At 42.3% G+C, this 27,720-nt stretch overlaps 1 protein-coding gene across 1 annotated transcript in view; it reads right to left on the reverse strand.

The window, feature by feature from the left end:
- PCLO (piccolo presynaptic cytomatrix protein) overlaps positions 1-27,720 on the reverse strand; it is a 1,621,199-nt gene that overhangs the window by 476,306 nt on the left and 1,117,173 nt on the right. The window contains exons 15-17 of the mRNA XM_078674179.1: positions 17,404-17,454; positions 16,934-17,064; positions 13,575-13,601 (exon numbers count right to left, since the gene is read on the reverse strand). Coding sequence (XP_078530305.1) covers positions 13,575-13,601; positions 16,934-17,064; positions 17,404-17,454 — 209 coding nt within the window. The remainder of the gene's footprint in view (positions 1-13,574; positions 13,602-16,933; positions 17,065-17,403; positions 17,455-27,720) is intronic.

Here is a 27,720-nt window from a genome sequence, read left to right on the forward strand (position 1 = left end):
CACAAAGCTCCGTTGCGCGAAAAGTACGCGTCCTGGGACGCTGCCAGGTCCGCTGTTACAGATATATATCTTTTTTTAAACGTTAATTTCTCAAAATCCACTGGAGCACATATATTGAGACCTACAAAAGGCACATCGGGCTACCAGTCCCTACAATTTTGCCAAGTTTCGTGCAAATCCATTCAGCCGTTCGGGCTAAAAGTGAGGCCAACCACCCTATGGAAATTAACATGGGAAAAACGCGTTTTGGGACCCCCCTTTTTTCTCGGCCCCCCCTTGACGAACCCCCCCAAAATTTTCAGGGGCTGCTCAGAAACAAAATGTGCCATTTTCCTGAAAATTTCAGCCAATTCCGTCCACAAACGCCAAAGTTATTAGACATAGAATTTTCAAAAATCCCATAGAGAAAAAATCCTAACTATATATACCTACTGGCGACCGCCAGTAGGTAATATATATATATATATATAACTGAAGGCGTTCTACACAGCTGCTGTTTCCTACCTGCAGCCAGTGAACAAGGACTCACGTCTGAAACGCGTATGGCAGAGGACTAAAGAGGTGAATTGCGCAGCAGTGTCATCCCCAATAAAATAAGGTGCAAACTCTCTTGTGGTGGCGTCTTCTCAAAGGGCACTTTGTGGATTGAAAATAGTAAGCGGCCCGCCTGGTCGCGAGGACGCCCAACCGCAAAATCCTAAGCGGCTCCAACGCGCCCTGAATCACGGGACGCTGTGAAAGGACAAGAGAGGCCGTTGTTGTGGGACGTGAACGGCAATGCGAGCAGTTCAAATCTTTCATCCACCCACTTGGGAGAGAATAATTGCAGCAAAGACATGGCAGCATTCATTGTTGTAGAAACCACACATACCAGAAGGCTGTATAGCACACGCCCACTGGGGCGGGACATTGTGTATAACTGAAGGCGTTCTACACAGCTGCTGTTTCCTACCTGCAGCCAGTGAACAAGGACTCACGTCTGAAACGCGTATGGCAGAGGACTAAAGAGGTGAATTGCGCAGCAGTGTCATCCCCAATAAAATAAGGTGCAAACTCTCTTGTGGTGGCGTCTTCTCAAAGGGCACTTTGTGGATTGAAAATAGTAAGCGGCCCGCCTGGTCGCGAGGACGCCCAACCGCAAAATCCTAAGCGGCTCCAACGCGCCCTGAATCACGGGACGCTGTGAAAGGACAAGAGAGGCCGTTGTTGTGGGACGTGAACGGCAATGCGAGCAGTTCAAATCTTTCATCCACCCACTTGGGAGAGAATAATTGCAGCAAAGACATGGCAGCATTCATTGTTGTAGAAACCACACATACCAGAAGGCTGTATAGCACACGCCCACTGGGGCGGGACATTGTGTATAACTGAAGGCGTTCTACACAGCTGCTGTTTCCTACCTGCAGCCAGTGAACAAGGACTCACGTCTGAAACGCGTATGGCAGAGGACTAAAGAGGTGAATTGCGCAGCAGTGTCATCCCCAATAAAATAAGGTGCAAACTCTCTTGTGGTGGCGTCTTCTCAAAGGGCACTTTGTGGATTGAAAATAGTAAGCGGCCCGCCTGGTCGCGAGGACGCCCAACCGCAAAATCCTAAGCGGCTCCAACGCGCCCTGAATCACGGGACGCTGTGAAAGGACAAGAGAGGCCGTTGTTGTGGGACGTGAACGGCAATGCGAGCAGTTCAAATCTTTCATCCACCCACTTGGGAGAGAATAATTGCAGCAAAGACATGGCAGCATTCATTGTTGTAGAAACCACACATACCAGAAGGCTGTATAGCACACGCCCACTGGGGCGGGACATTGTGTATAACTGAAGGCGTTCTACACAGCTGCTGTTTCCTACCTGCAGCCAGTGAACAAGGACTCACGTCTGAAACGCGTATGGCAGAGGACTAAAGAGGTGAATTGCGCAGCAGTGTCATCCCCAATAAAATAAGGTGCAAACTCTCTTGTGGTGGCGTCTTCTCAAAGGGCACTTTGTGGATTGAATATATATATATATATATATATATATATAATTATTTATTTATTTATTTTTAGGGTGGGTGGGTGGGATCTAGCGGGAAAAAAGCACCTTGCCGCCTCCGCCTCGCTCGCGCTTCTAAACTACCCTGCCTAAGCGCCTACGCAATCCCTAGCGCGCGCCTCCCTGCCTGACGCTCCCTTATTTAATCTGTGCGTGGCCCGTTCCATGTGCGCGAATATCCCCGGCGGAGACGGCTCGCGTAACTCCCCCTGAGGGCCCAGTCTATATCCGGTTGGATTTTGAGAGGACGGAGCACGTATCCCTTCCCTGCGGTGATAGTCTTCAGTCGGGATATTTTTTCTAAGCTTAGGCAGTGAAGGCTCCCTGGGGTGATTTTTCCCTGGATATCGCACCCGCGAGCTGCATCTGTTGTCAGTGTTAAAGGCCTCATATATTCCTCAGTTGGCTCCTACCAGCCGCTAAGGCACAGACAGTTTTCAACCCCTTTCACAGAGCTCATTATATAGGTTTAATGGAGCCCCTTCTCCCCCCACATCTTACGACGAAGCGGATTACCTCTACAACCGAAAGCTCTCTTTCCCACTGTGAATCCCTTGCATCCTACTTTTTAGGGAAGGTGCAAGCTATTTATCGGACTTTCCCTGGTACAGGGCACAGTGAGGAAAGTATTAATGGGGCTCACCATCAGACTACTCTGCTTGTTTTCCCCCCCCTCACCTCGGACGGCTTTGACAAACTTGCATTGCAAGTTAAATCCGGATCTCCATCTGATCCGGTAAGGCCTGCTCTTTTTCGGGATCAGGCTTTTATGGGGCGTTCAGTTATATGCTCCCTTGTCAATCTGTCCTTGGAAACGGGAGTAGTTCCAGCTAAGTGGAAACAAGCCGTGGTGTCCCCAATTATTAAAAAGCCCACTCTGGACCCATCTAAGCCTGAAAGTTACCGCCCCATCTCGTTGCTACCCTGGCCAGCCAAGATTACTGAGGCCCACGTCAATCTGGCCCTGTCTGAGCATTTGGCACGAACCAATGCCCTCGATCCCACACAAAACGGATTCCGTGCTGGGCACAGTACGGAAACCGCGTTACTTGTGATGGTGGAACATCTCCGGGCAAGGTTGGATGCTGGTCAAACGGCGGCGCTTATTTTGTTAGACCTTAGCGCCGCCTTTGACACGGTGGACCACAGCATCCTCCTGCACCGGCTCGAGGAGACTGGTATTGGCGGTCAGGTGTTGCAATGGTTCCGCTCCTTTTTAGACGACCGCTCCTTCTGTGTCGCCATTCCTCCCTTCAAGTCCAACTACCAACCACTGGCCATGGGGGTTCCGCAAGGGTCCTCGCTGAGTCCCACGTTGTTCAATCTCTACGTGAGACCGCTGGCTGATGTCGCTAGGCAGTGGGGCCTAACCTTGGTCTCATATGCCGACGACACACAGCTGGCGGTTACTCTCAGCGGGGACGCGGAAACTGCAGCCCCCAGGTTTCAGTCTGGACTGAAGGCGGTGGCTAGCTGGCTGACAGGCAACTGCCTTCAGCTTAATGCCACAAAGACGGAGGTGATGGTCGTCGGTAAGGGAGTGGAGCTGTGGGGCGACCAATGGTGGCCTTCAGAGCTGGGACCTACTCCGACTCCGGTGTCGGAGGTGAAAAATCTCGGGGTATGGTTGGATGCCGGCCTCTCCTTTGTAGGGCACACACAAAAGACTGCGGCCTGTTGTTTTGGACTTCTAAGGGGCTTGAGACCAGTACTCAAGTTCTTTGATGCCCCAACCAGGCAACTGGTGATCCAGGCTACTGTCATCTCTCGCCTGGATTATGCCAGTTCTCTCCTGGCTGGGGCTAACCAGGCCGAACTAACCCGTTTGCAACGGGTTCAGAATGCCGCGGCGAGAGCGATTGTTGGCCTGCCCAGATTCAGTTCTGTGGCAGGTGTCCTTCGCTCTTTACATTGGCTTCCGGTTAGGAAGCGCATTCTCTTTAAGATCTTGTGTCTTGCTTTTAAGATTCTGAGAGGTATCGGCCCGGAAATTTTGTCGAGCTGCCTTTCCTTTTATGTCCCCACCCGCAGTCTCCGTTCCCAGGGTTTGGCCCTTGCAGTGGTCCCCAGATTCAGGCTCAGCCGTATGGGAGGCCGTTCTTTCAGGGTCATGGCTGCATCAGCATGGAACTCCCTCCCTGTTGAAATTCGTCTGATGGAGGACCTTTTGACTTTTCGGAGGGCGATAAAAACTTTCCTGTTTTAGTTGTTCTGTTTTTATTTTCTGTTGTGTTATGTTCTGCCTTGTCCTTGCGCCGGGACGCTTCTTGGCTGGAGTATCTGTGCGCACAATAAATCACCCTAACATAACATAACATAACACATCTGTGATACACTGCATGAACATTGCAAGTATAAAATATTATTGTTCCAGAATACTATGGCAGGAACCTAGAGAGAAGATTGTGTTATGGGGCAATAGAGGTCCCTATACCACTTCCTTTGGATGAGAAACTTGTTGATGCTGTTGATATATTACTACAGCGGGCCATGTCCTAAGTTTTGGAACCCCTGAGCAGACAACTAATGAAGATAGCGGCACAGTGCAGCATAAACCTTCCTTTGGGGGAAGACTTAGGCACATGGCAGCTAGTAGATCCTAAGGGGGTCCACAAAAAGCCTACTAAGGCTGCACCAACAGGGTTTTCCTCAACTTCCTCAGATGCATTTGAGAGGCTCAGGTTGATGTTCTAGAAGTGCCAGGCCAGCCACATGCTGGCATCACCCCATCGATGATAACAGTCGAACTCCTTCAGATGTAGTGGATGACGAGAAAGATCATAGGAACCGTGATTCTGATGATCCTGATGATTCTGATGAACCAGGGCCCAGCAGACCGGGTAGGCTAGAAGGAGCCCCTTAAAATGTCCCAGTCTGAATTCTTTTCCCCCTAAGATGGGAGCGGGGGTAGCAGAACCGAAATGCATGCTAGACCCAGAAAACCTCTACAATCCTGGATTGGTGGACTGGGTTCTAGCAGACAGAGGGGCTCAATATGTACCCAACCAATAGCCACAAACTGACAGACATGGATGTGAGGGGCCACTTAATGGTAGAATGTTCAAGTCCGTCTCTAAATGACAACATTGCCTTGACGCCAGTATTTGATGACAAGATGGCCACATTCATTGTGATGTTTATTATGGAGCCTTTAAAAGATATAGACCATTTTCCTGGAAAAATTGCCAGGACAAGTCGTTGGATGTCCGATGGTCATTAACGAAATATTGAACATGACCGAGGAGACGAAATACACTGGCAATCTAATTTCTCCTTAAATTCTCCTAGGGTGGGCCCAAAGGCCATATGTTGCTTAGACAACACTACCTGCACCCTCTCCACTGAGGGGTGACATTCACCGCTGATTAAAATCGACCTCAAGTTAGGGTAATTGGCTCCTTCGCAGGTAGGTGCAGTGGCAGACAGCGGTCTCTTTCAAGAGCCATTTGTGAAGGCACATGGTAAATTTGATACCACCTTTTCCTCGTTGGACAAAGTATAACAATAAATGAAGATGGATTTTGGCAAACACGTTTTTGGGCGGTTTGATTTGATTTGATTTGATTTGATTTGGATTTGTACAGCGCGTAGCTACCCATGGGCGTCCAGCGCTATAGTATCAGCCTGAAGTGCTCCTGGAGGGGAATTATTGGGGGAAGAGCCAGATCTTCAGTAGCCTGTGGAATGAGAGCAAGTTGGTTTCTTTGCGTATGCTAAGGGGGAGACTATTCCAGATGATAGAGGCAGTGGGCACTCTTCTAGCTGACCTTATTCCTCAGACTGTCAGAAGTTCCAAGGAAACCGAATATACCAACTGCAAGACCAGAAGTGATTTGGCAGCTTCCTCCCGACCAAAGGTGGAGTCATGGACGTGCAAAGAGAGGAACCTTACACAGCGCTGCCAATGCCCCTGGTGAAGCCTCAGGTAAGAAGTACCCATTTTTTCCAATCAAAATTGGGAGAGTGCCTGGGCATATTTCTTGATAATTAAGGGAAATTACCACAGATGCATGGGTTTTACAGATGATCTCATGCTCTAGTAAAAAGATACAGACCAAGACCACTCATCTTCTTGGAGGCAAGCACTCTCATAATTTCTCAGGTGGTCAATTCCCTCTTAGACTAAGGATCTATTGTTCCCTAAATTTTACATCTTCATGGGTTCCTCAGCAACATTTACTTAGTTGAAAAGAAAGACAATGGCCTACATCCGGTGATAAATTTGAAAAAAAATCAATGTTAGGGTGGTATACTGCCATTTTAAGATAGAAGGACTCCATCTCTTGTGGCCCATTCCACTTCTGGGCGATTGGATGGTAAGAATTGACCTCAAGGACGCATATTTCACTATTCAAAGCGACCCACCACATAGCAGGTCTCTACAATTCAGATGGTCAGGCCAGGTGTATGAATTTGTAGCACTTCTGTTTGGACTCTAATCAGCCGGTTGTAGAGCTGCTATTGTCCAAGAGAATCAGTTTGATATTTTACCTGGATGACAATCTCCTATTACACCAGGATCCTTACCATCTTCAGGAATACTTGCTGATAGGCCAGGACACTTTTACAGGACTCATTTTCATCATCAAAGAACAGAAATCTCAATTTACTCCCTCACAAGTATAAGCTTTAGGGGTTCCTCATCGATTCTCTGCTGCAGACACTTAATCTTCCTCACAAGAAAGTCGTTCTCTCAGGAAGGAACTGCGGCGTACTATGAGAAAAGAATATGTCTCACTCAGATCTCTGTCCAGAATAGTAGGGCTCCTAGCATCTTCTATTCAGGCAATTGTTTCCAGTCTTTTACATTATCAGACCCTTTAAAATCTGAAAGCATCTAATTTGCTCTTACAAGGCAAGAGTCCAGTTAGCAGACGGATCCAAGGCAGAGCTTCACTGGTGGATGGGTCACATGGTGGTGTGGAATACCAGGGTCATATTTGGCTCCGCTAGAGGCATGGAGATCAAATTGGACATGAGCCTGTCTGGATAAGGGGCAGTGACCTCACCACAGTGGGCACTTGGTCAGTGTAAGTTTGCACATCACTTGGTTGGAGTGGATGCTTGGATCCTTTGCCGTGTGTTTGTTCACAAGATACAGGGTTCTTGTTCCATCCTTCTAAATATGGACAATATATCCATGGTTAGCATATCAACAATCTCGGTGGAACAAGATAGAAGATTTTGGCAGACCTCGCCAAAGATTTTCGGAATATCTGCCTCGATCACAGGATTTCTGTTACGGCAGAATACTTACCGGGCAAGCACAACCATATAGTGAACTGCAATTCAAAGCACCTAAATGATTATAGCGCATGGAAACTGCATCGGATCATTCTCCAGATGAACGAGAACAAGTGGGTTCCCTGTCAGGTAGACCTCTTTGCATCGCATTATGATCATTTACTGGCTCTATTCTTCAGTTGGAAGCCGGACAGTCTAGTATTGGTGATGTATGTTTTTATGCAAGACTGAGGTCAGCTCAGGGGATATGCTTGTCCACATTTCTCAGTGCGAGACAGGCTGATGGCGCAGGTCAGGAGACAGTCTGCAACTCTAATCCTGATGAACCCTGTATCGAGATCTCAAGTGTGGTTTCCAGTCCTTCTGGAACTTTCTAGTGATTCTCCAGTCCGACTTCCCCAGAGTCTGAACATTCTGGCGGCGGTCAGATGCAACTTACAACAGTTGGTGAGGAGTGGGATGCTCCAACTGATGGCATAGCGAATTACAGGAGACACCGGTGTATCCCAGGCCTATCAGAACAGGCTTCACAACTTATTCGAAGGACATAGACAGGCTCTACCATTAAACAGTATGGCTCTGCTTGGCACAGGTGGTCCTGTTGGTATCTGGGCTTGAACTTTAAACCCATGGGTGTGGATATAGTGCATATCTTGAATTACTTTCGAAACAGTCCCAAAATGGGTTTTCCTACTGTACAATCAACACAGCCAGGTTGGCAATCATGGCTAGTCATGAGTCGCTCCACAGGATTCCGGTGGGGGCAATATCCCCTGTCATCTCCTGTGAGAGGTCAGGATGTCTAGACCCCCAAGAGTGAGCATTCACATCTTTGGGATGTCAATGTGGTGCTAATTCTCTTGGATGTCTGTTAAGGTAATAGGTTTTTATCTACAAAAGAGCTAACAGCTAAGTTGGCAATGCTTTTGTCCTTAGTTTCATTTAAGTGAGTGCCATACATAAGAGCTTTGGATATCTGTTCCAGAATTTGTACTCCTGAGGGAGTCATCTTCACGGTGGCTCATGCCAACAAAACAAATGTTAGAATGGTTCATTATACAGCTTTACTGGAACACCAAAAGTTGTGTGTGGTTCGTTGTATCAGGGCCTAAAACTTGAAGGAGGATGGTAGAGCTGTGGGCACAAACCAACTATTCATTGTATTAAAGAAACAGTTTAAGGCATTGTCTCCCCCCAGTACTGCCAGCTGGGTTTGATGTCGGAAGCAGGAATCAATACCTCTGTGTTTGGTCCCCATTCAGTGAGAGGAGCCATGGCTTCTAAAGCTTTTGCAATAGGAGGATATCTTTTGGGATGAATATGCTTGGTCAATTCTTCCTTCCCCAAAAGGGAAACAAATTCTGAATCTGCTGTGGAAGAGTCTGCCTGGTGCAAGTCCCCAGCCCCTCCGTCCCTGTGACAGTGCATGGAGCCCCCACGCTAGAAGTGGACTCACCAGGGCCTGTCACTGGGTATTCTCTTCACCAGGTATACACCTACATAGGACAGCTCCCCGATCCTCCACAGGGTTCCTGTGCACCAGAGAGTGACCTCATATGCCTCAAACCACCTGTCAATGTCTTCCCGCTCCTTGAAGTTAGACACCAAGTCTATTGGTGTGTAGAACCTTCCTTCAGCACTGGACCTAGAATTGTTGCTGCCACCATTCCTACCAGAAATGAGACAATGCTTCCTGCACTGGATCCAGCAGGGGACTCCCACTTTGTGGGATCCCTTGTCTCCGCCGGGTCCACTGCACAGTCATTTTTCTTCTCCCATCATCCTTCCTGGCAGAGTATCCACAGGTCCAGAAGTGTCCTTAAGTGGTGGTGTTTGAGGTCAAGTATTTATACGTTGTGCCCTAGTTCTGAAAGTTGGGAGAAGGTTCTAGATATATGCTTTGAAGTGCAGGGAATCCCCTTCCTCCTTTCATGGCTCCAAGGTGGCTGGAGTGACGATACAGGGTTGTTAGGCCTATTGTATGGAGCAGCCTATTCAGATGCAAGCGGAGCTGCGTTTAGATCCCCTCCCCATCAAGCCAGTTAATGGCTCATTAGGGCCCAACCAGTCACACCAAAAGCTCCCAGTCTGTGTGGCTGTCCAAAGGGACTGCAAAATCCCCAGCTATCACCCGCCCCAAACGTGTATTCAGACACAGGCAGAAGACCCATAATGGTTAAAGTAAGAAAATGCCAACTTTCAAAAAGTGGAATTTTCAGACTTGCAACTTAAAATCCAACTTTACCATAAGTATTGATTTTAAATTGTGAGTCCAGAGGACCAAACTGATTGTATCTATATTTTCCCAATTAGAAATGACATGTATTAAATGTAATAAGGTAATCCCAATGTTAACCTGTGCGAGAGCTAGGCCTTGCAGCACTGAAAAACTTAATTCAAGAGTTTTTCACTACTTGGACATGTAAACCTAAATAGTACATGTCCAACTTTTTAAATCCACTGCACCCTGCTTAGAAACTACCTTTGGGGTGACATCTGTATTAACTTGGAAGGATTGGGCCTGGAATGGAGGGTTAACTTTTCAGTTCGGCATGGCATATTAAAACTGCAGACACGGGCTCTGCAATGGCAGGGCTGAGACATGTTTAAAGGGCTATGGAAATGCATGACACAATCAATGCTGCAGACCCACTAATAGCATTTAATGAATAGGTCCTGTACACATGTAGTGCATTGTACTGGGACTTATGAGTACATTTCTTTCCCTTCTCTCTTGCATTTTGCAGGGAGTCTCAGGGGAGATCCATTCTTTAAGGTGGTGTTTCTTGTAACCCAGTGACTCCTGACAGAAATAAAGAATGCAATGTGGGTTGGATGTCTGTGGGAGGCCAGCCACATGTTGGAGCTTGGGTGCAGGGACTGGCCAGAGGGCAGGTCCTGCAGCCAAACCTCCAGTGTGCTGTCCACTGCCAAAGTCTGTGCAGTGGGGGTACTGGTCACCTACATCTGGTTTGGCTGGAGGGCCTGGACAGAAGGGAAGTTGGCAGAATTCATTAAAACCCGTCCGGACATTCACTGAAAAAAACAAAGGTTAAAGTGATGTATACTTAAGTGTTGAAATAAGATAAAAGTGTATGTTGACAGAAAACACTATATTTCACCAGTAATAGTTTCTTCAGCTTCCTATTACTTGCTCTCTCACCATGAACTGCCTATGACCTCACATATTACATCATGAATGAAATGCTAACTGACATTGACAATACCATTAATGATCTCACTGATGAGATCATTCAATCATTATGACATAATCCTATTGTACTTTAAGTAATTAAATACATTACACCTCTTGACATTTTGTGTTCACTTGAAAGGGACCCTACTAAAGATTTCACATGACCTGCAATTTTAAGTCAAGAGGTTGACAGGTATACGTTTGCCACTCAAAATAACCTTTTGTCAGGCCCTATGAACAATCTTCTATAGTAAAATATAATACACTACACACATTCGTAAGATGGGTCAAGAGCATTCAACCTTAGAGTCATGCTTTCAACTCCAGTGTGACATAAACCAATCCTTAGTGGGACACCCTTACATTCTACTTTGTTCAACAATGTGCAATGCCTCAACATCTTCAGCTAGGCCCTTGAAATAAACATCCACACCTTAGACATGTCCTCACTATACTTCATTTGTCTATAGCACATATTACAATTATTTAACATGTGGCCATGTCCAGATATCCACTGGTGGATATTCTATTGTCAACAGAAACATTAACCTTTCTCAGGTACATCAATGATGTCATGATGTCATCAAACATGTCATGAGTGATGGAATATGTGAACTCCTAAGTTCTGCATGAAGGGGCACAATTATAGTTAGTTTAATAAACTTTACCTAGTAAAGGTCAGTGTTATTTTTAGTTTAAACATTTTTTAAACATGATTTAAGCATTAGTTTTTATCTGATTTCAACACCTAACTATAATGTCACTATAACATTTGTGTTTTTTAAACATTGCTCCACAGAGTCGGAAAATCTGAGACCACACAGAATGGCTATTTTGCACATACTTCTTGAGTTTTCCAGATTAGTAACATTGGCATCCAGGATGTTTTTATTCTCGATCTATTGGGTTTAACGTTCTGTTGAAATCTATTCATTTCCTATCGATTTTTTTTAAAAACATCACCACTTGTATGGCGATTTTTCATTTTCAATTAGCATCTCTCCTCTCGTACTGCTATAATTGTTCCTGAAACTTTTTTGAGTTATTGACGCTACATGCCAGCAGTCTTCAGTATTTTTCACCATTATACCGCTATTTTGTTTCTGCATGCTTGATTTATGTCTTAATACAGGAATGCATTCAAAGTATTAAATTGCAAACTAACATATCAGATGCCCCTTGTGTATTTTCCATAAATTATTGTCAGCAATTAAAGCAGAACAAAAGTCAAGTATCCATTCAATACATCACATTGATTGTCACTGTATTCAAGATAAAGTTCAAAAAGTCCCTCACATATCACAGCATTAAAGACAGTTCAGGCCAGGCTGATTCATGCCTGGCTGATTCATGCCCGGCTGAAAAGATTACAGACATTAGGAAGCTTAAAAATATACATTTCACAAAGCTCACAAGCTGAAAACGATCCTTCAAATGCAACAAATAGAAGAGTGCTGCTGCGCGAAAATACCCTAATCCAGAAATGATCTGCTTATTATGCACTATCAATGGTAATTACAACAAAAAGCGTTTATTAATAGAAAGAAAGCCAGACAGAAAGGTAGTGTTGAACTACTACCCAGACTACCCTACCAGTAACTGATACGGTCATGCAGTCTAATAGTTTGACAGATGGGGCTAAAATTATGTAACAAAGTACTAACATAATTTACAGAGGACCACCAACAATGCAATTATGCTAAATAATCAGATAAAATAGAAACTAGGGAAGTAAAAACATAACACAGGGAAGTTAGAACAATACACAGCCCTCTAGGTGAATCTTTATTAGATTTTCAAACTTTTACATTGAGGAAAGGGGTGATGGTATAAGAAAATTAGGATGCTATGGATGCTAGCTTCGAGAACAACTGTAATACTGATACTCGCTATTCATAGATTTAATCACAGTGGAAACACATATTTACTTTCTGATATTGCCTATCTAGAGATGCATGCATAGAGGTTACCTCTTTCTTTCAGTGTACACTTCAGAACTCCATAGCATGTTTCTCACTGACTTCTCCATTCTATCTCTCCGTCTTTTAAATGTCTTTCCGTTTCTTTTTTTGTTTTTCATATCTGTTTCTTTCCTCTCTTTCAAATCTGTTCTTAGGGGCACATTCTGCCCTAATTCCGATAATATTGGCAAAGCTTCACTTTTGCACTGATCGGTACACAATCAACAAAAACAACTACATACAATAGTATTTACACTATCCGTTGAGGTTAATACCCAAGCACGTTCTAGGGCATTGAAGTGCTGCACTTCCGTGTCCGGTTTAAAGAAGGCATAGAAGTGTATGTTACATTTTGCATTGTATGCTTTTTAATTGTAAAATAACGTAAAGCTAGTAGCAAAAAATGCCACTATGTTCTAAAGCGGATTCTACAAGTTAAAGCCCGTTAATTTGATAAATGGTTACTAAATTATAAAAAAAATTGCGACCACCACGCAAGGCATGTTGAGGATTGAATGGTCTGCTCACAGAAGTGACAGATTACGTGGGCACTTACTTTGTCAAGTTTTGAAAGGTTTATAATTGCATTATGTGGTGCAGCTGCCAACACCTTCTGAAATACACAGGCCAGAGAAATCTAGGTGTGTGCTTAATGCCACGATAAGTAAGGGTTTGCATGTTTACATTTTTGTAGTTGGTAACCTACTTTACATTTTAAGTCCACTCCTCTGACAATTCGGAATCACATCTATAGTCCTCAATCATTATAGCAGACGATTTACAGAAGACTGATTCTGCAGGAGCCTGTTCTCCTCCTAACTCCGCCTACATACTCGAGGATACTTTCGAAAATGAACAGCACCTAGCCAGAGTAAAGGACCACTCAGTATGCTCTCATTGTTTTCTACAACTTTGCCTAAAATGTCAAAAACTATTCAATATGATACTTTATTTTAGAATGAGCAAACATTGATTCTTCTCGGGATTTTAGATAACTGCAAGCATGGAACTTATAAATTCCGCCTCAGTGACACACAAACATATATAAAGTATCAAACAATAGCAGAAATGGAAGTAATCATGCAAATTATAGCACAGAAGTCAAAGGCCAAAGAGTAAAATATAAACACGGCAAACTCTACCTTGCATTCTGGACAACCATTACTTGGCTGCACGGACCCAATGACGGGACAGAAGCGCATTAAATAGAGATGGTAAAGCAGAGGAAGCAGCCAGAGAGAAAACAAGAGGAGACAAAGACGGAAGACACAGCGTGTGAATATCAAATGGACATTGCACAGCATTAGATTTTCAAGTAACAGACATTAACAATGGCGAAAAGTCAGGCACAGGTTGAAATACATTTGCCCTTTAAAAATGCAGTGACAAAAACAAATTTTGAAATTCCCTTCCTTGTCAAAACATTAGAACATAAATATTTTACCCAAACCTATTTTTCTATTCTGTCAAGAAAGTGATGATATTGCAGAAAATCAAATAGCGTAGGTTTTTAGTTAAATCGTGCTACCTTAAACTTAAAAAGTAACATTCAAGAATAAATAAATGCCACCCCATAGCAGCCAATCTATTCAAAACAGTAATCTGAGTCCAAAAAGAGTTTCTACATTCTTCGTTTTGAATTTTCTTTCTTCTTCACATTTCATTTGATATCCTTAATATACTTCGCAGTTACTCAGGTAACTTCTGTAGCCAACACGTGTTTTGTCAGTTAGATATATAAACCTCTGACTTCATCATGGCTTGTATCAGACTCCCACCCTTTCTTTCGGATCCCACACCGACCACCTGCGGAGTCCTGCCAAGGATTCTCCATCAGCCCAGCTGTTCAATGTCTACATGGCCCTGCTCGCACCCATCATCAGATCCCAAGGAATCAACATTGTAGCTTACACAGACGACACTCAACTTATCATCTTCCTATCCAACTAATCCAACATCTCCAAACACAACTTTGAAGAAATGGAAGCAGTCACCAGGTGGATGAAGAACAGCTGCCTACACCTCAACACGGACAAAACTGAAGTACTCATCATGGGCCCACACCCCGACGCCTGGAACGACACCTGCCCTCAGGACCCCACCCTCCCCCACGGACCATGCACACAACCTCGGAATCATCCTGGATTCTGAACTCAAAATGGACCACCCAGCTATCCCTTGCTATGGTGCCACACATCAAGAAGACCAGAACAGGAGGTTGTTTCTTCTCCTTCCTCATGGCCAAGGCATGGAACATCCTCCCTCTCTTCCTCCGACAGACACCTACACTCTCCAAGTTCATGACGGATCTCAAGATCTGGCTCTTCAACCAATCCACATGAACTTCCTGGAGCTGCACCCGCCCCTCCCCTCAGCTCCTTGAGACCCTTTCGGGTGAGTAGTCACGCTTTACCAACCCTTGATTGATTGATCATCTCAAAAAATCTAAATCATATAGTTGCGTGTAACAATGTCGATACACATGCATGAATGGAGTACTCTCCTTCGAGGTGTAAGATTGAGAGACAGGCAATTGATATCCTGGTATTTGAAGCTTATCAGACCAAAAAACAGGAGGAACAGAGTTTAAGTTTAATATAGATTCACAGAAGAATGTGTGATCATTTACATGCAACTAATTGATTTAGATTTTCTGAGATAACAGCCCTGATGAAGTCAGAGGTTTAGGTACCTAACTGACGAAACGCATGTTTGCTACAGAAGTTACCTGAGTGACTATAAAGTATATTAAGAACATTGAATGAAATGTGAAGAAGAAAGAAAATAAAAAACAAAGAACAAAGAAACCCTTTTTGGACTCATATTACTGTTTTGAATAGATCGGCTACTCAGGGGTTGCATTTATCTAAAGTTATTGAGGCTATCCTCATCGAGTTGAGAGTATTTGTGGCCGCTCCTTTCCTCTTGGAGCACTGTACCATTTGAGATTAAGTTGGGAATACTCCAGGTTTGCGCTAGCACTTAACCTTGCCACAGTAATTTAAGATTAACATTAAAGAATATTAGCAGTAGATCATATTATACTTGGGCTAGCGATTCAGAAACTCGTCATCCTCAACCACAGTTGACACTTGTCAGCTATTAAATATTGGTGAATATTCCAACAAGGCAAGACTCTTGGTCCTATACAAATGCTCGGTACATCATCCCGGAATCTTCTTCACACAAAATTCTGGTCTTTGGAAGAACAACCTTAATTTCTTAGTTCCATGTGTACATGTCATATGCATTTGTGTTGTACTCACGTAGATGTTGGGTAGCAAATTAACTCACATGAGGCTGAAATGTATATTTTGGCAGTAGGTAGATGACAAAACAAAATGAAGTAGTTTTCTTTGGTATACATTGCTGAGTATCCTGTTTTGATTGTTTAATTAGCAAATGAAATGTTAAGAGAAATGTTTTTATTGAATAGAATTATGGATTAAATAAAAAGATGTGACGGTCATTCCCTCCTACAAATGGTATACTTGTGTGGAGAAATGCAACAGTTAAACTTTTAAGACAATCAACATCCTGGTTAATATTGAGCTTTAAAAAATTATTTTTTCCCTTCAGATTCCTCACTTTAGGAATTGGATTAGATATATTAATTTCAAGACATAGGATATTACATGTTTATTATCACCTTCGAATGTGTTTACATTTCTAGATGTTTCTTTAAAGCTTCACTCAAGAAGAAGAGCTTTCAGTGATACAGCTTTGCAGTGCCCGATAACATGGACATATTATTTTGCTCAAGCAAAAGTACAAGCCTGCTTCACTATAGGGGCTTTAAAGTTAGAGCAAAGAAGCATAGTAAAAGTTGAGGGTGATGGGACAAGAAGGTTAAACATGAATTTAAAAAAAATTAATACATCTAATCCAATCTCTAAACAAAAGAATCTACTAAGAAAATTACTTTCTTTGTTATATTTTCACCGTGAAGTTGTTAGTCTAAAAAAGCTTTATCAATGCTGCAAAACATGCGTCATGTTATGTTTTTGAAGACTATGAATCAAGATTGAAGATAAAATACTTTACTGCAGAGTTAGATTTTGTCACTGTACTTACTGGTGCCTTCAAAAATATTTTTTTAATATTAACTAATAATGCCATTTGGGTATCTGGTGTATAGGTTGAGAGAATCTAGCATGAAACGAACAATCTCCTGAATATGCAAAGCCGTTTCATCGTAAAAGGGATAATTAGTACATAACACTGTACACATTGAACTAAGTCAGGAGGTAGGGTTAAAACCATTTTTCACACCCTTTGACTCATCCACTGCCAGCATTTCCTGCCCAAGTATCATGAATTATCTGTATTATCTCATACATTAGGTTTCTTTCTGGTGTTCTGAATAAGCTCGTTAATACAGTTTAATATTATCACACACAATTATTCAAAAATGTGCATTTTTATTTATTTGTCAAACATTTTAAATTAGGCTGGAGTATACGGACCAACAATTTAAACATGAAGATAGCAGTGTACTTACCTTCTCCCTGGAAGTAGGTATACTTTCACAAAAGGGTCAGAGTAACCATTGTTATCTCTGGGAATAAGATTTCTTGCTTGAAGTATATGAATGATGAGGTTACCAACATGTTTGTCGTAGTTTATTTGAAGCTGGAAAAAAAAATAGTTTTCCAATAACTGTTACAGCATATTAAAATTATTAATTAGTTTTCATAATTAGCTCAATGACACATGCCCCTTTACAATAAAATGGTCACAAGGATATATAAGATACTGGGTAACTGTGTAATATGGATATCTGTGTAATATGGTCAAACACGGTCATCAAAGATTGAGTTGTTTGTTAATTTCATTAAAGAACCCTGAGATGCATTAAAGCCTCGAGTACATTATATGCTACCTGTGGAATTTATTATAATCCTTACAAACATCCTTACAGTTATAGGAACCTATATATCGATGAAAATGAAAAGATAATTCAATCTTTACCTGGATTTCTCCGGTGATTGGATGGGATGGTGCCTTTGTTACTTCAGCAGGCTGTGGTACAAAAATAAACATTTAGTATTACACCTCATTAAGACAACCTTTGTAGTCATGCATATACTTGATTCATATGCCAAGTGTTTCATTTAAGCCCATTTGGGAAGTCCTTGTCTTCCTTCCCCAAACCATCAGAGCTTTCCGCAAAGCCCTGTGTAACAGAAAAGCCCTTACTTAAATAAAATGAAATAATTTACAGTTTTGGAGTCAAGGAAAGCGAACACCAGTTGCATTTCCTCTCCTCTGTCCTTAACCAGCATGTTCCATGAGTAGGCTGTTTTTTTTCCAGTGGCAAGACCAATAAAATGCTGCCCTCTCTCTTAACTCTGGTTGAGTGTTGCCAACCAATCATTGTGAAGGGATATTTCGCAATATTGAAAGTTTGTAGGTATGACCGAGGCATGATGAATGAGAAGTAGGATGATGGATGAGGAGTAGGGATGAGGAGTAGGGATGATGGAAAAGAAGTAGGGATGATGGATGAGAAGTAGGGATGATGGATTAGAAGCAGGGATGGCAGTTGAGAAAGAGGGATGAAAAGCAGGGATGCGAAGTAGGGATGATGGAAGAGAAAACGGGATGATGGATGAGAAGCAGGGATGATGGATGAGGAGTAGGGATGATGGATGAGAAGTAGGGATTAGAAGCAAGGATGAGAAGTAGGGTTGATTGAAGATAAGTAGCAATGATGGTTGAAAAGCAGGGATGATGGATGACAAGTATGGATGAGAAGCAGGGATTTGGGTTGAGAAGTAGGGAAGATGAAAGATAAGTAGGGATGATGGATGAGAAGTAGGGGTGAAAAGTAGGGATGAGGAATGAGGATGTCCTAAAATGAATACTGTACATAACAGCATCAAAGTAGATAACCACCACTTTTCAACACCAACCAATTACTATCCAAGTCTCAATAGCACAGTAGCAGATGTCAACATATCAACATATATTCAATGAGTAAAGTGTAGCTGTGAGGATTTAGGCTCTGGAGTGATAGTTAATGTTTTAAAACAATCGTCAATTCCCTTGGGGCAAGAGAAGTTATTTCAGAAGTCCTTTACCATATGTACATTTATTGCCATAAATTACTGCCTAAACAATGTGGATAATTTGGATATGCCAACAATTGAGTAAACCTCAAATATGTTAAAGAATTTTAAATATAATAATGGCCCTTGTGATAAATGCACTTTACCGTTCTTCCATTAAACTTGGATTTTACAAAATGGCAAATGCTATGTGGGGTATTCCTGTTTTGCTTTATTGGTTTATTATTTGTTAAAGTTCTTCTCTACATACCACAACAATTAGGCTTTAACATATATTAGCAACATTTGGGGATGCATCGAATCACAATGCTTCCTTACGAGGCTACAACTCACATTATAGATCCCCAAAACCAGCACCCTAAGGCTGCCAGCTCCCTTTTCCTGAGTGTGAAGGTGTAATTGGGCCTGCACCATTATTTGTAGGCTCTACCCTACCCATTTCTCTCCTCCTCAGATGTGAAGGCTGCAGTGGTTTTGATATTTACTGGTTGGAGAGCAGGGCTTTTCTTAGAGGCAGTGAGGATTCTGCATTTTTCCTGATCCTAATGATTAAGTAAAAGATTCCCCCCTTTTGAATATAGGGAATGACATCTCCAACATTTTCAAAGTACCCCCTATCCATTACAGCTGAGGAAGTGAATTACATTTGACTTTGTGTAGTCAGATAAGAATGGGCTGGGGAGCTAATAGAATTATGGCCCTTACCTGAAGGGCCATAACGTCTGGTCATTTCCCTCCCATCATTATGGGCCCTAACATGCAGCAAGGGTTTATAACTGGGAATAGAAAGGTGACCCAAGCTGCTAGTTTCTGCATGTGAAGGTAACGTAGCTTAAATACAAACAGGTATGACTCAACACATTCTCTGAAAGAAGCATAGAGTTTTGCCTGTTTCAAGATGGTCTAAGAGTTCTCTGGCACATACTGTTCTAATGTTTATGCAAAGTTGGACAGTTTGAAATTGTCAACAATGACTAATTAAATCAGGTGAGATGGCAATAAGAACAGAGTTTTGCAAAGCACTGCAGCTACACTTGTCTGCCTATATGCAATTTAAAACTTGGATAAAAGTATAGGTTCTGATTAGTTATAGGCAGCAAATGCAGGGGCTGGTGCCTTTTCCTAACAGAACTCACCACATTTAGGTTTTACATTGTTGTAGCATTTTTAAAAGTTAGCCTTGCAGCCTCCTTTCCAGATGCAAGTGGGAATTAAGTGCTCAAAAAGACCCCTGACAATGAAGGAAATACATTGGTCTATACAGAATGGTAATTTTTGTCGCATATGATGTCAGTTTCTTTGTGACAATCCTCAGAAATGTGCCTCATCTATTAACAACTTATTAAGATTCATGATTTGTATATGCTAAATACAGATTGTATGACAATGAGAAGCAAAGGACAGAATCTTTGAAGTATAAGAGGTGTGATCATCTCAGTTTCTTGGATCTGAAGGTAATAGTAAATCAAAAGAAAGAAGTATGCAATAGTGATCTCCGCAAAAGTTGAAGACTTTAAGGGAAATACCTGTTATATCTGTTATATGCAGGAAAGCCACGCACAAATCCACTATGCATTTATTAAAGGTCACATACAAGACATTAAATTAAATGTGACATAGCCACAATCTGTCCACTTGTGTTAGAGTGGGTGGAAACATAATGCAACTCTGTAATAGTAGACTTTACTCACAAGCCTTGTTTTTAACATTTATTGTAGAGATGTGGGCATGAGGAATGCGTCAACCTAATTTTTGTTCCACATCCTCTCTTAGGTGATTTTGTTTGGCTAAAACCTTTGCACTGAAGTCACCTATTGATATACAACACCTTCTCTAATGTATAACTCTCCGAATCCTATCATTACTACTAATAATAATCCTTCATTTAAATTTCCAAGGAGGTAGGGACCGGTGCCAGCAAGCTGACCAAAAACAGCAGGCTGGAAGGGATTTCACAATGTGCCACAAAGGGAAGGGGCACACACATTCAGAGGTGGCATCCAATGGACTAGTTTAGAATTGAGTGGTGTAGAGTGGAGTAGTATACACTGGAGTGGTATAGACTGGAATAAAGTATAGTGGAGGAGCATGCAGTAACATACAGTGAAGTGGTTTCGACTGGAGTGGGGTACACTGAAATAGGGTAGAGTGTAATAGAATACAGTGGAGTGGCATTCAATGAAATAGCATAGAATGGAGGGGGTAGAGTGGAGTGACATAAAGTAGAATTCCATCCAGTGGAGTAGCATACAGTTGACCAGCATAGAGTGGAGAGGCATAGAGTGGAATGGTGGAAAGTGGAATAGCGCATACTGGAGTAGGCTATAGTGGAGTGGCATACAGTGGAGTGGCTTACACTTAAGATGCATGTAGTGGAGTTGCATACAGTGTAATTACATAGACTGGACTGGCATAGAGTGGAGTTGTGTACAGTGCAATAGTGTAGACACAAGTGGAGTAGAGTGTAGTGGCATAGAATGTATTAGTGTATGGTGGATTTGCGTACAGTGAAGTGGAGAGTAATGGACTGGTGTAGACTGGAGTGAAGTACAGTGGCTTGGGGTACAGTATAATATCATACAGTGGAGAGGCATACATTGGGGTTGGGTCCAATCAAATATGGTAGGAAGAAGTGTCTTAGAATGGAGTGTCGTACACTGAAGTGGCGTAGAGTGGAGTGGCTTACAGTGGAGTGGCGTACACTGAAGAGGCATACAGTGGAGTTGCATACAGTGTAATAGCGGACTGACATAGAGTGGAGTTATGTACTTTGTAATAGTGTAGAGACGAGTGTCGTAGAGTGGATTGGTGTAGAGTGTAATTGTGTATAGTGGAGTAGTGTACAGTGGAGGGGCATAAAATGGAGAGGTGGAGACTGGAGTGGTGCACAGTGGTGTAGGGTAGAGTGTAACAGAATACAGTGGAGTGCTGTTCATTAGAGTGGGGTCCTATTGTATAGTGTGGTATGATGTGGCGTAGAGTGGAGTACCATACATTAAAGTGGCATACAGTGGAGAGGCATAGGGTGGAGTGGCACAAAGTGGAATGGCATACAGTGGAATAGCATAAAGTGGAATGTTGTGGGGTGGCCTACAGTGGAATAGAATATTGTGGAGTTGTGTACAGTAGAATGGCATAGAGTAGAATAGTATATAGTGGAGTAGCATCCAGTTTAGGGGAGTACAGTGGAGTGGCTCAGACTGTAGTGGCATGCAGGGGCATTGCGTATACTATGTAATAGTGTAGAATGGAGTGGCATAGCATTGAGTCTTGTACAGTTGAGATGCGTAGAGTGCAGTGGCATAGAGTGGAATAGTGTATAGTTGAGTGGCTACAGTGGCGTGACATATGGATGTATGTGAAAGTTAGGAGCATCAATATAGATTATGGTGTGCAGCATAATGCAAAACAGGAAGTGCACTGCCTTGCATTTCTCCAGATTTACCAATCAACATTGTTCCATACATGGTGGCCTTGGGTTCCTTTTTCAATCTGACATAAGTATGACATTGGCCAAGCAAGACCATGAGTGATGTAAGGGTACCACAATCTAATAATACAGTTAGGCCTTAGATATATTTTGGTCATGGCATACCGTAATAACTTTGCAGTATACCATGGCACATCGTGATGAGAAGCCAGAATATATTTGGGTAATGGCTGTTTCAGTGAATGAAAAGGCAGCCATATTGTTGTTATCACACTTTGGCTGTGTTCTGTGTTAGGGACTATAGGTAAGTAGTAGGTCCCAACCAATTACCACTTTACTAAAGTGGTTATAAGTCAGAAAATGTACTGATATTTTTTTAATATATTTTTAAATAAGTTTATGGCCAAAGTAACACAGTAGTTTCACAAACCTTTGTGAAATTCTGCAAAAGTACCGCAGTAACAAATATCTCCAGGTTTAAATGCTTTCTAACTTAAAAAATGCTTAACCTACTTAAGTGCAGCACCCAAAATGCATTATCTCTGCACCATAATGTATATTCCTATCAAATGCCATGGGAATCTTTTCAGCCATTTTTGCACTATGTCAAATGCAATAGTCTATGGAAAATGCATTGGTGGAAAAATAAGTTTTGGAACCCCTTTTGATATTTTCTCCCCCTTAACGATTCACCACAAAAAATGACATCATCACAAAATGTAGAAAATGCTATAGGTCTGGAAGGTGATTTGACAAAATGGGTGGAAATGTATTAGGGAGCTAATATCAGAAGAATTTCTATCTTTGAAAATACGAACTATTACTACAGCATGCCAATCAGAATGTGTTTTCTATCTTTTCATCTATCTTATTTGTTTATTGGTTTATATAATCATGTGACCACAAATGTGTTTTTAGTTGTTCATGTAGTAATTCTGAAACTTTACATATGCAGTCTTGTTTATTTGTTTGGCTTCCTTGCTACTTTAGTAGGATTGTGCCACACATGCAAAAGTTCATGAAAGCCAATCGTTGTTATAAAAATGAAGATTATTTGTTTTCCTAATTGCCAATTATCATGACCTCCAAAAAGTAGTTTGTGTGGGTCAATTCTCGGTGAATTGTTCATTTTCTTGCACAGGGGTGCATAAGAAAGTAGGATTTTGCTTGGTTTGTTGGGCCAGTTTTATTTTTGGGGAGTCAGGGAGCATGCAAAGAAAACTTATGCATACCTGCCAACTCGCACAGTGTCACCGTTTGACACACGATATCAGTTCCCATCACATGGTCTCCCGGTGAGAAGTCAATATCAAATGGTGGCAGGGAAAACGAGCTGAAAACCACAGTAAGTAGTGGTTTCCCAGCTCGTTCTCCGAGGCTTTGAACTGCCAACGTCCATTGAGGGGTATGAAAACACCCCCAAGATACTGGCACCAATCTCAGCAGGCTTTTTTGTTGTTTTTGGAGCAGGGGCTTTGGGGCAGTGTTCAAAAGTGCCTTGTAGGTCTTCTCGGCATGAGGCCCTCCCCTTCCAGCCCGCCTCTTCCTCACACAGTAAGATTGCTCTAGTAGGCAGGTATGTTTAAGATGTATTCTATTTGTTATGTATTTTCTATAGGCTATAGGTTTCTATTAGCATGTGACCATACATGGGTCTGAAACTGTATATATGCAGACTAGTTTCTTTTTTGGGCTTCCTTATTACTTTTAGTAGTATTGGGCTACAAGATATCACTAAGTTGAAATACCTAACAACTTAAACATTACTTAGTCTACTTACCTACAGTACCTAAAAGAATCATCTGTGTACCCTAATATCTAATGCTGCCAAATTTCAGCAACATCTGACTGCCCGTTTTTGTGCTACACAAAATACAAAGGTTTATGAAAAAAGCATTGCACGTCAAGCCCGTTTTGGGGCTGCCCTTTTTTCTTTGCATCTCGCTGACCAAACACCACAATGCTTTTAGCCCTCTGACAATGGAACTGGTGCAACAGGTCTACAATGTTTTGCAGATATTTGGTAAATCGGTGCAAAGTTATTAAGGGACAAAAATACCACAAATCCCTATTTCTGGTGGCCCTACTAAATAAAGCTACACAGTGGCTATGCAATATATATACACAACATATAAATTCACTGGAAAAAACAAAGGTTATAGGGACTTTATAGATAGGTTCACACGTTTTACCCACACAAAAGAATAGAAATTCAGCAGTTCCATTTATGCTTATAGTTATATTTATGTTAAGAAACTATAACTCATGGCCTAAGGTTACTTAACAGCATGAGTTACAGTTTCTTTAGATAAGTATAACTATAACTGCCAAATTTCTATGGTTTTGTGTGGGTAAAAGTTGAACCTGACCATAAAGTCCAGGAAACCTTTGATTTTTTTAAATGTATTTCCATGGTTTTTCAACATAAAGTAATATATAATTACAGTATGTTAAAACAACCATTGCCACACACTGCCTTCAGCCGTGCAAAGCGGGAGTTGGCAGCAGAGCCTATGGCCAGCCCTCCGTTGCACCCAGCCTCACGCTACATGGTGGGAATTATTGTGTGTAAGGTTTTTTCCATTGGCCCTCGGATCTGCAGTTATTTGCAGGTACCCCCGTGGGATCAACTGAGGATCTGCATCCCTGGATAAATATAAGTTTCTTTAACTCCAAAACGACTGAACAGATTTACAACAAATTACAAAAAGATATTTCAGACTCAAAATCTAGTATTCTGCATAATTTGGTAAAATTTTGTACAGAGGTTAAGTCTGTACACTAAAATACCAAAGGTTACAGGAATGCTATAGCTACATTAGGATGACTTTACACACAGAAAACCATAGAAAATCAGTAGTTATGGTTATATCAAGTAATTATAACTCGTGCCCTGAAGTAACTATAAATCGTGCACCTGTCATGCACAGTTTTATCATCAACAATTGCAATACAAATGCTGCAGTGATATTATCAATGATGTCATAGAATATGTCATGAGTGATGCAATATGTGGAGTAATTAGCAGTGAATGGTGAGGGCGCAAGTTAGGGTTATGTGAGTGTTAAATCTCAACCTAACTTTAACAACCCTGTAACCTTTGTTTTTTTTAGCAAATTTTTAAGGTTTTTAAAACCTTCTAAAAATTCTATTTCCTAACTATAACTACAAAATCCATGTAACCTTTGTTTTTTTAAGAGGATTTCTATGGGTTTTTAATGCTATTTCCTAATTATAATGTCCTTGTAACCTAGGTGTGTGAGTGCTTGTGCGGGTGTGCAAGTGGGTATGTGAGTGTGTGGAGGGTATGTCAGTACTGGTGACTTGATATCTTGGCCTGTGAGTGGGTGTGTGAGTGGCTGTGTGCATCTGCGAGTGGCTGCATGAGTGTGTACATGGGTGGGTGGGTGAGTAGCTGTATGAGTGTAAGAGGGTATGTGGGTGGTTTTCTGGGTCTCTGAGTGGGTGTGAGAGTGGCTGTATGGGTTTGTGAGTCATTTTCTGAGTCTCTGAGTGGGTGTGGGAGTGGCTGTGTGAGTGGGTGTGTCAGTGTGTTTGTGACTGGCTGTGTGAGTAGATTTGTGGGTGTCTGACTGGGTGTGGGTGGCTGTACAGGTGTGCGAGTGTTTGTGTTGGTGTTTACATGGGTGTGGAATTCTCTGAGTGGATGTGTGAGTGGCTGAATGGATATGTAAGTAGATGTATGAGTAGTGCCCTGGGTCTCTGTGAGTGGCAGTATGGATGTGTGTGAATGGTTGTGTGGGTGTATGAGTGAGCATGTGAGCAGATGTTTGATTTTCTTTGTTGGGATTTGGATCCGTCACAGATTCACATGGGGGGCCAAGCTGAGCACCTGGGAGGATCCATAGGGTCAGGATACCTCTATCCAGACCCAATATATCTTATTTACAATTGTGTCCCCCCCAGTTTCCTAATTGGTGACGTGGCAGCCTCAATCACAGCATTGCTGCTGGAGAGTAAATCTGCTGATCCTCTGCGGTGGATTTGCGTCTCTAGATATACATACATCTTTTTTCTTTTATAACTACAAAACTACTGGTACAGACTAATACCAAATTATAACAAGCGTTTGCAATGCAATTTGTCTCGTCTTTGGGACTTAATAAGTATTTAGCCATGCAGCACCTTATCCTAACTATGATAACTATTATCAAAGCAAAGAAGTGGGAGGCTCTCACATATTTAAGCAACGAAATGGGTCAACAGTGACCACTTCCCTTCGGACCTAAGAGCTCCACAGAGGACCTCTCCTAGGCCACTGTTAAGGATAAGGAGGATGTTGCCTGGTGGGTTAAGAGCCCAGCAGGATGCCCCTTTGCAAGTATGTGCGATGCTGAGTAGTTAGCGGAATGTGTGCAGTGGAGGCAATGAGTGCCTCGAGGTGACAAAGGGTTTTGGAGAGACGAAGGGAAGCGTGTTGAACACTAGACCAGTACTCCAGGGGAGGAGCAAGACACTAGAAGGTGTGATATAGAAGCAAACTAGCCCACTGAAAAGCAAGATTTTGGGAGTGAGGCTGTCCTTAACCAATCCTTAACCAATCAGCAGCAATAGGAGAAGCCCAACCCCACTAAGTACATACAACAGATCATCCTGCAGCACAAGCGCTGTTGGCTCAACTTAAAAAAAACAAAAACAAAAACAAGGACCGTCCGAAAATGTTAGGCAGCAAGCACAACAGCATACAGCTTTAGGCTATTCCAGACAGACCACACTGTAGCCAGCCCAGCTAACATCAAATCTCATGTATTCATAAACTCTGGGGCCTAGCAATATGAAGGCAGGGAAATACTAAACTAATCTGTGCCCTATGACGGGGGTCCTCCTTTCTGGGTGAAATGTATGGCCCCTCAAGGATCAGGGTCCTGAACACTTTTATAAACAAAATCAAAGAAATACAGTGCCCCGCCCCCTACAGGATTCTGTTGCTACAAACACTCTCACACATCATCTTCATGCCAAAAAGTTCAGTTCACCAAGATGTTCTACTGACAAGCATAAAATGCAGCCCATGTTCAGATAATACATCAGTGAAGGCTGCCAAGAAAAGGGTGCTCAATGGGCTCTCCTGTAACTCCGGTGACCGTATCACCAGTACCCTTTGTTTTAAAAAGTGAAATACAACCACTGATGTGCCGAAACTCCATGTTCACTTAAAGAGCGTAAATTTACTAAGGCTATACACTTCAACTTAACCTAGCATCACTGATGAATATTTTGGATGTCCATTAACACATTAAGTGCTCAAAGGGTACTGGAAAGAACTTGCTAATAGAAAATAAACAGAGATGATGGACACGTCACCCGTAAGTGTCCTATGAACAAGAGGCATGAATGTTTACCTAAAGCAAACATGGTTACCAAAAGGAATGAGATAAACATGCCATCGGGCATTTCAGATGTCTGCAACCAGTCACCAGCCAAATGAAGAGCCCAAATTCAAAACGGGGGGGGAGTAAAAAGTATACAAATGAGAAGTTTCAATAGCAGGTGACAATTTAGATTCTTCAGAGTCATACAAGTACTATATCATCCTCTTTTAAATAATTTTGATGCACAAACCCATGCAAAATGAATACTGAAGAAATTAGCAAAATAAAAAATCAAAACCGTTATTTTATGTTTTTAATGCTGCTGCAGCCCAAGCAGCACTCTCACCAACAGCACATCCCTTCCTCCGCCCCTCTCCCCTTTAGTGGTTGAACGTTTAAGAAGGTGGGAGTGGGAGAAGAAGGTGGGGATATGTTTAAAGAAACAAAGATTTGA

The sequence above is a fragment of the Lissotriton helveticus genome, chromosome 1_1, assembly GCF_964261635.1.
Source record: "Lissotriton helveticus chromosome 1_1, aLisHel1.1, whole genome shotgun sequence".
In the NCBI taxonomy this organism is placed as follows: Eukaryota; Metazoa; Chordata; class Amphibia; order Caudata; family Salamandridae; genus Lissotriton; species Lissotriton helveticus.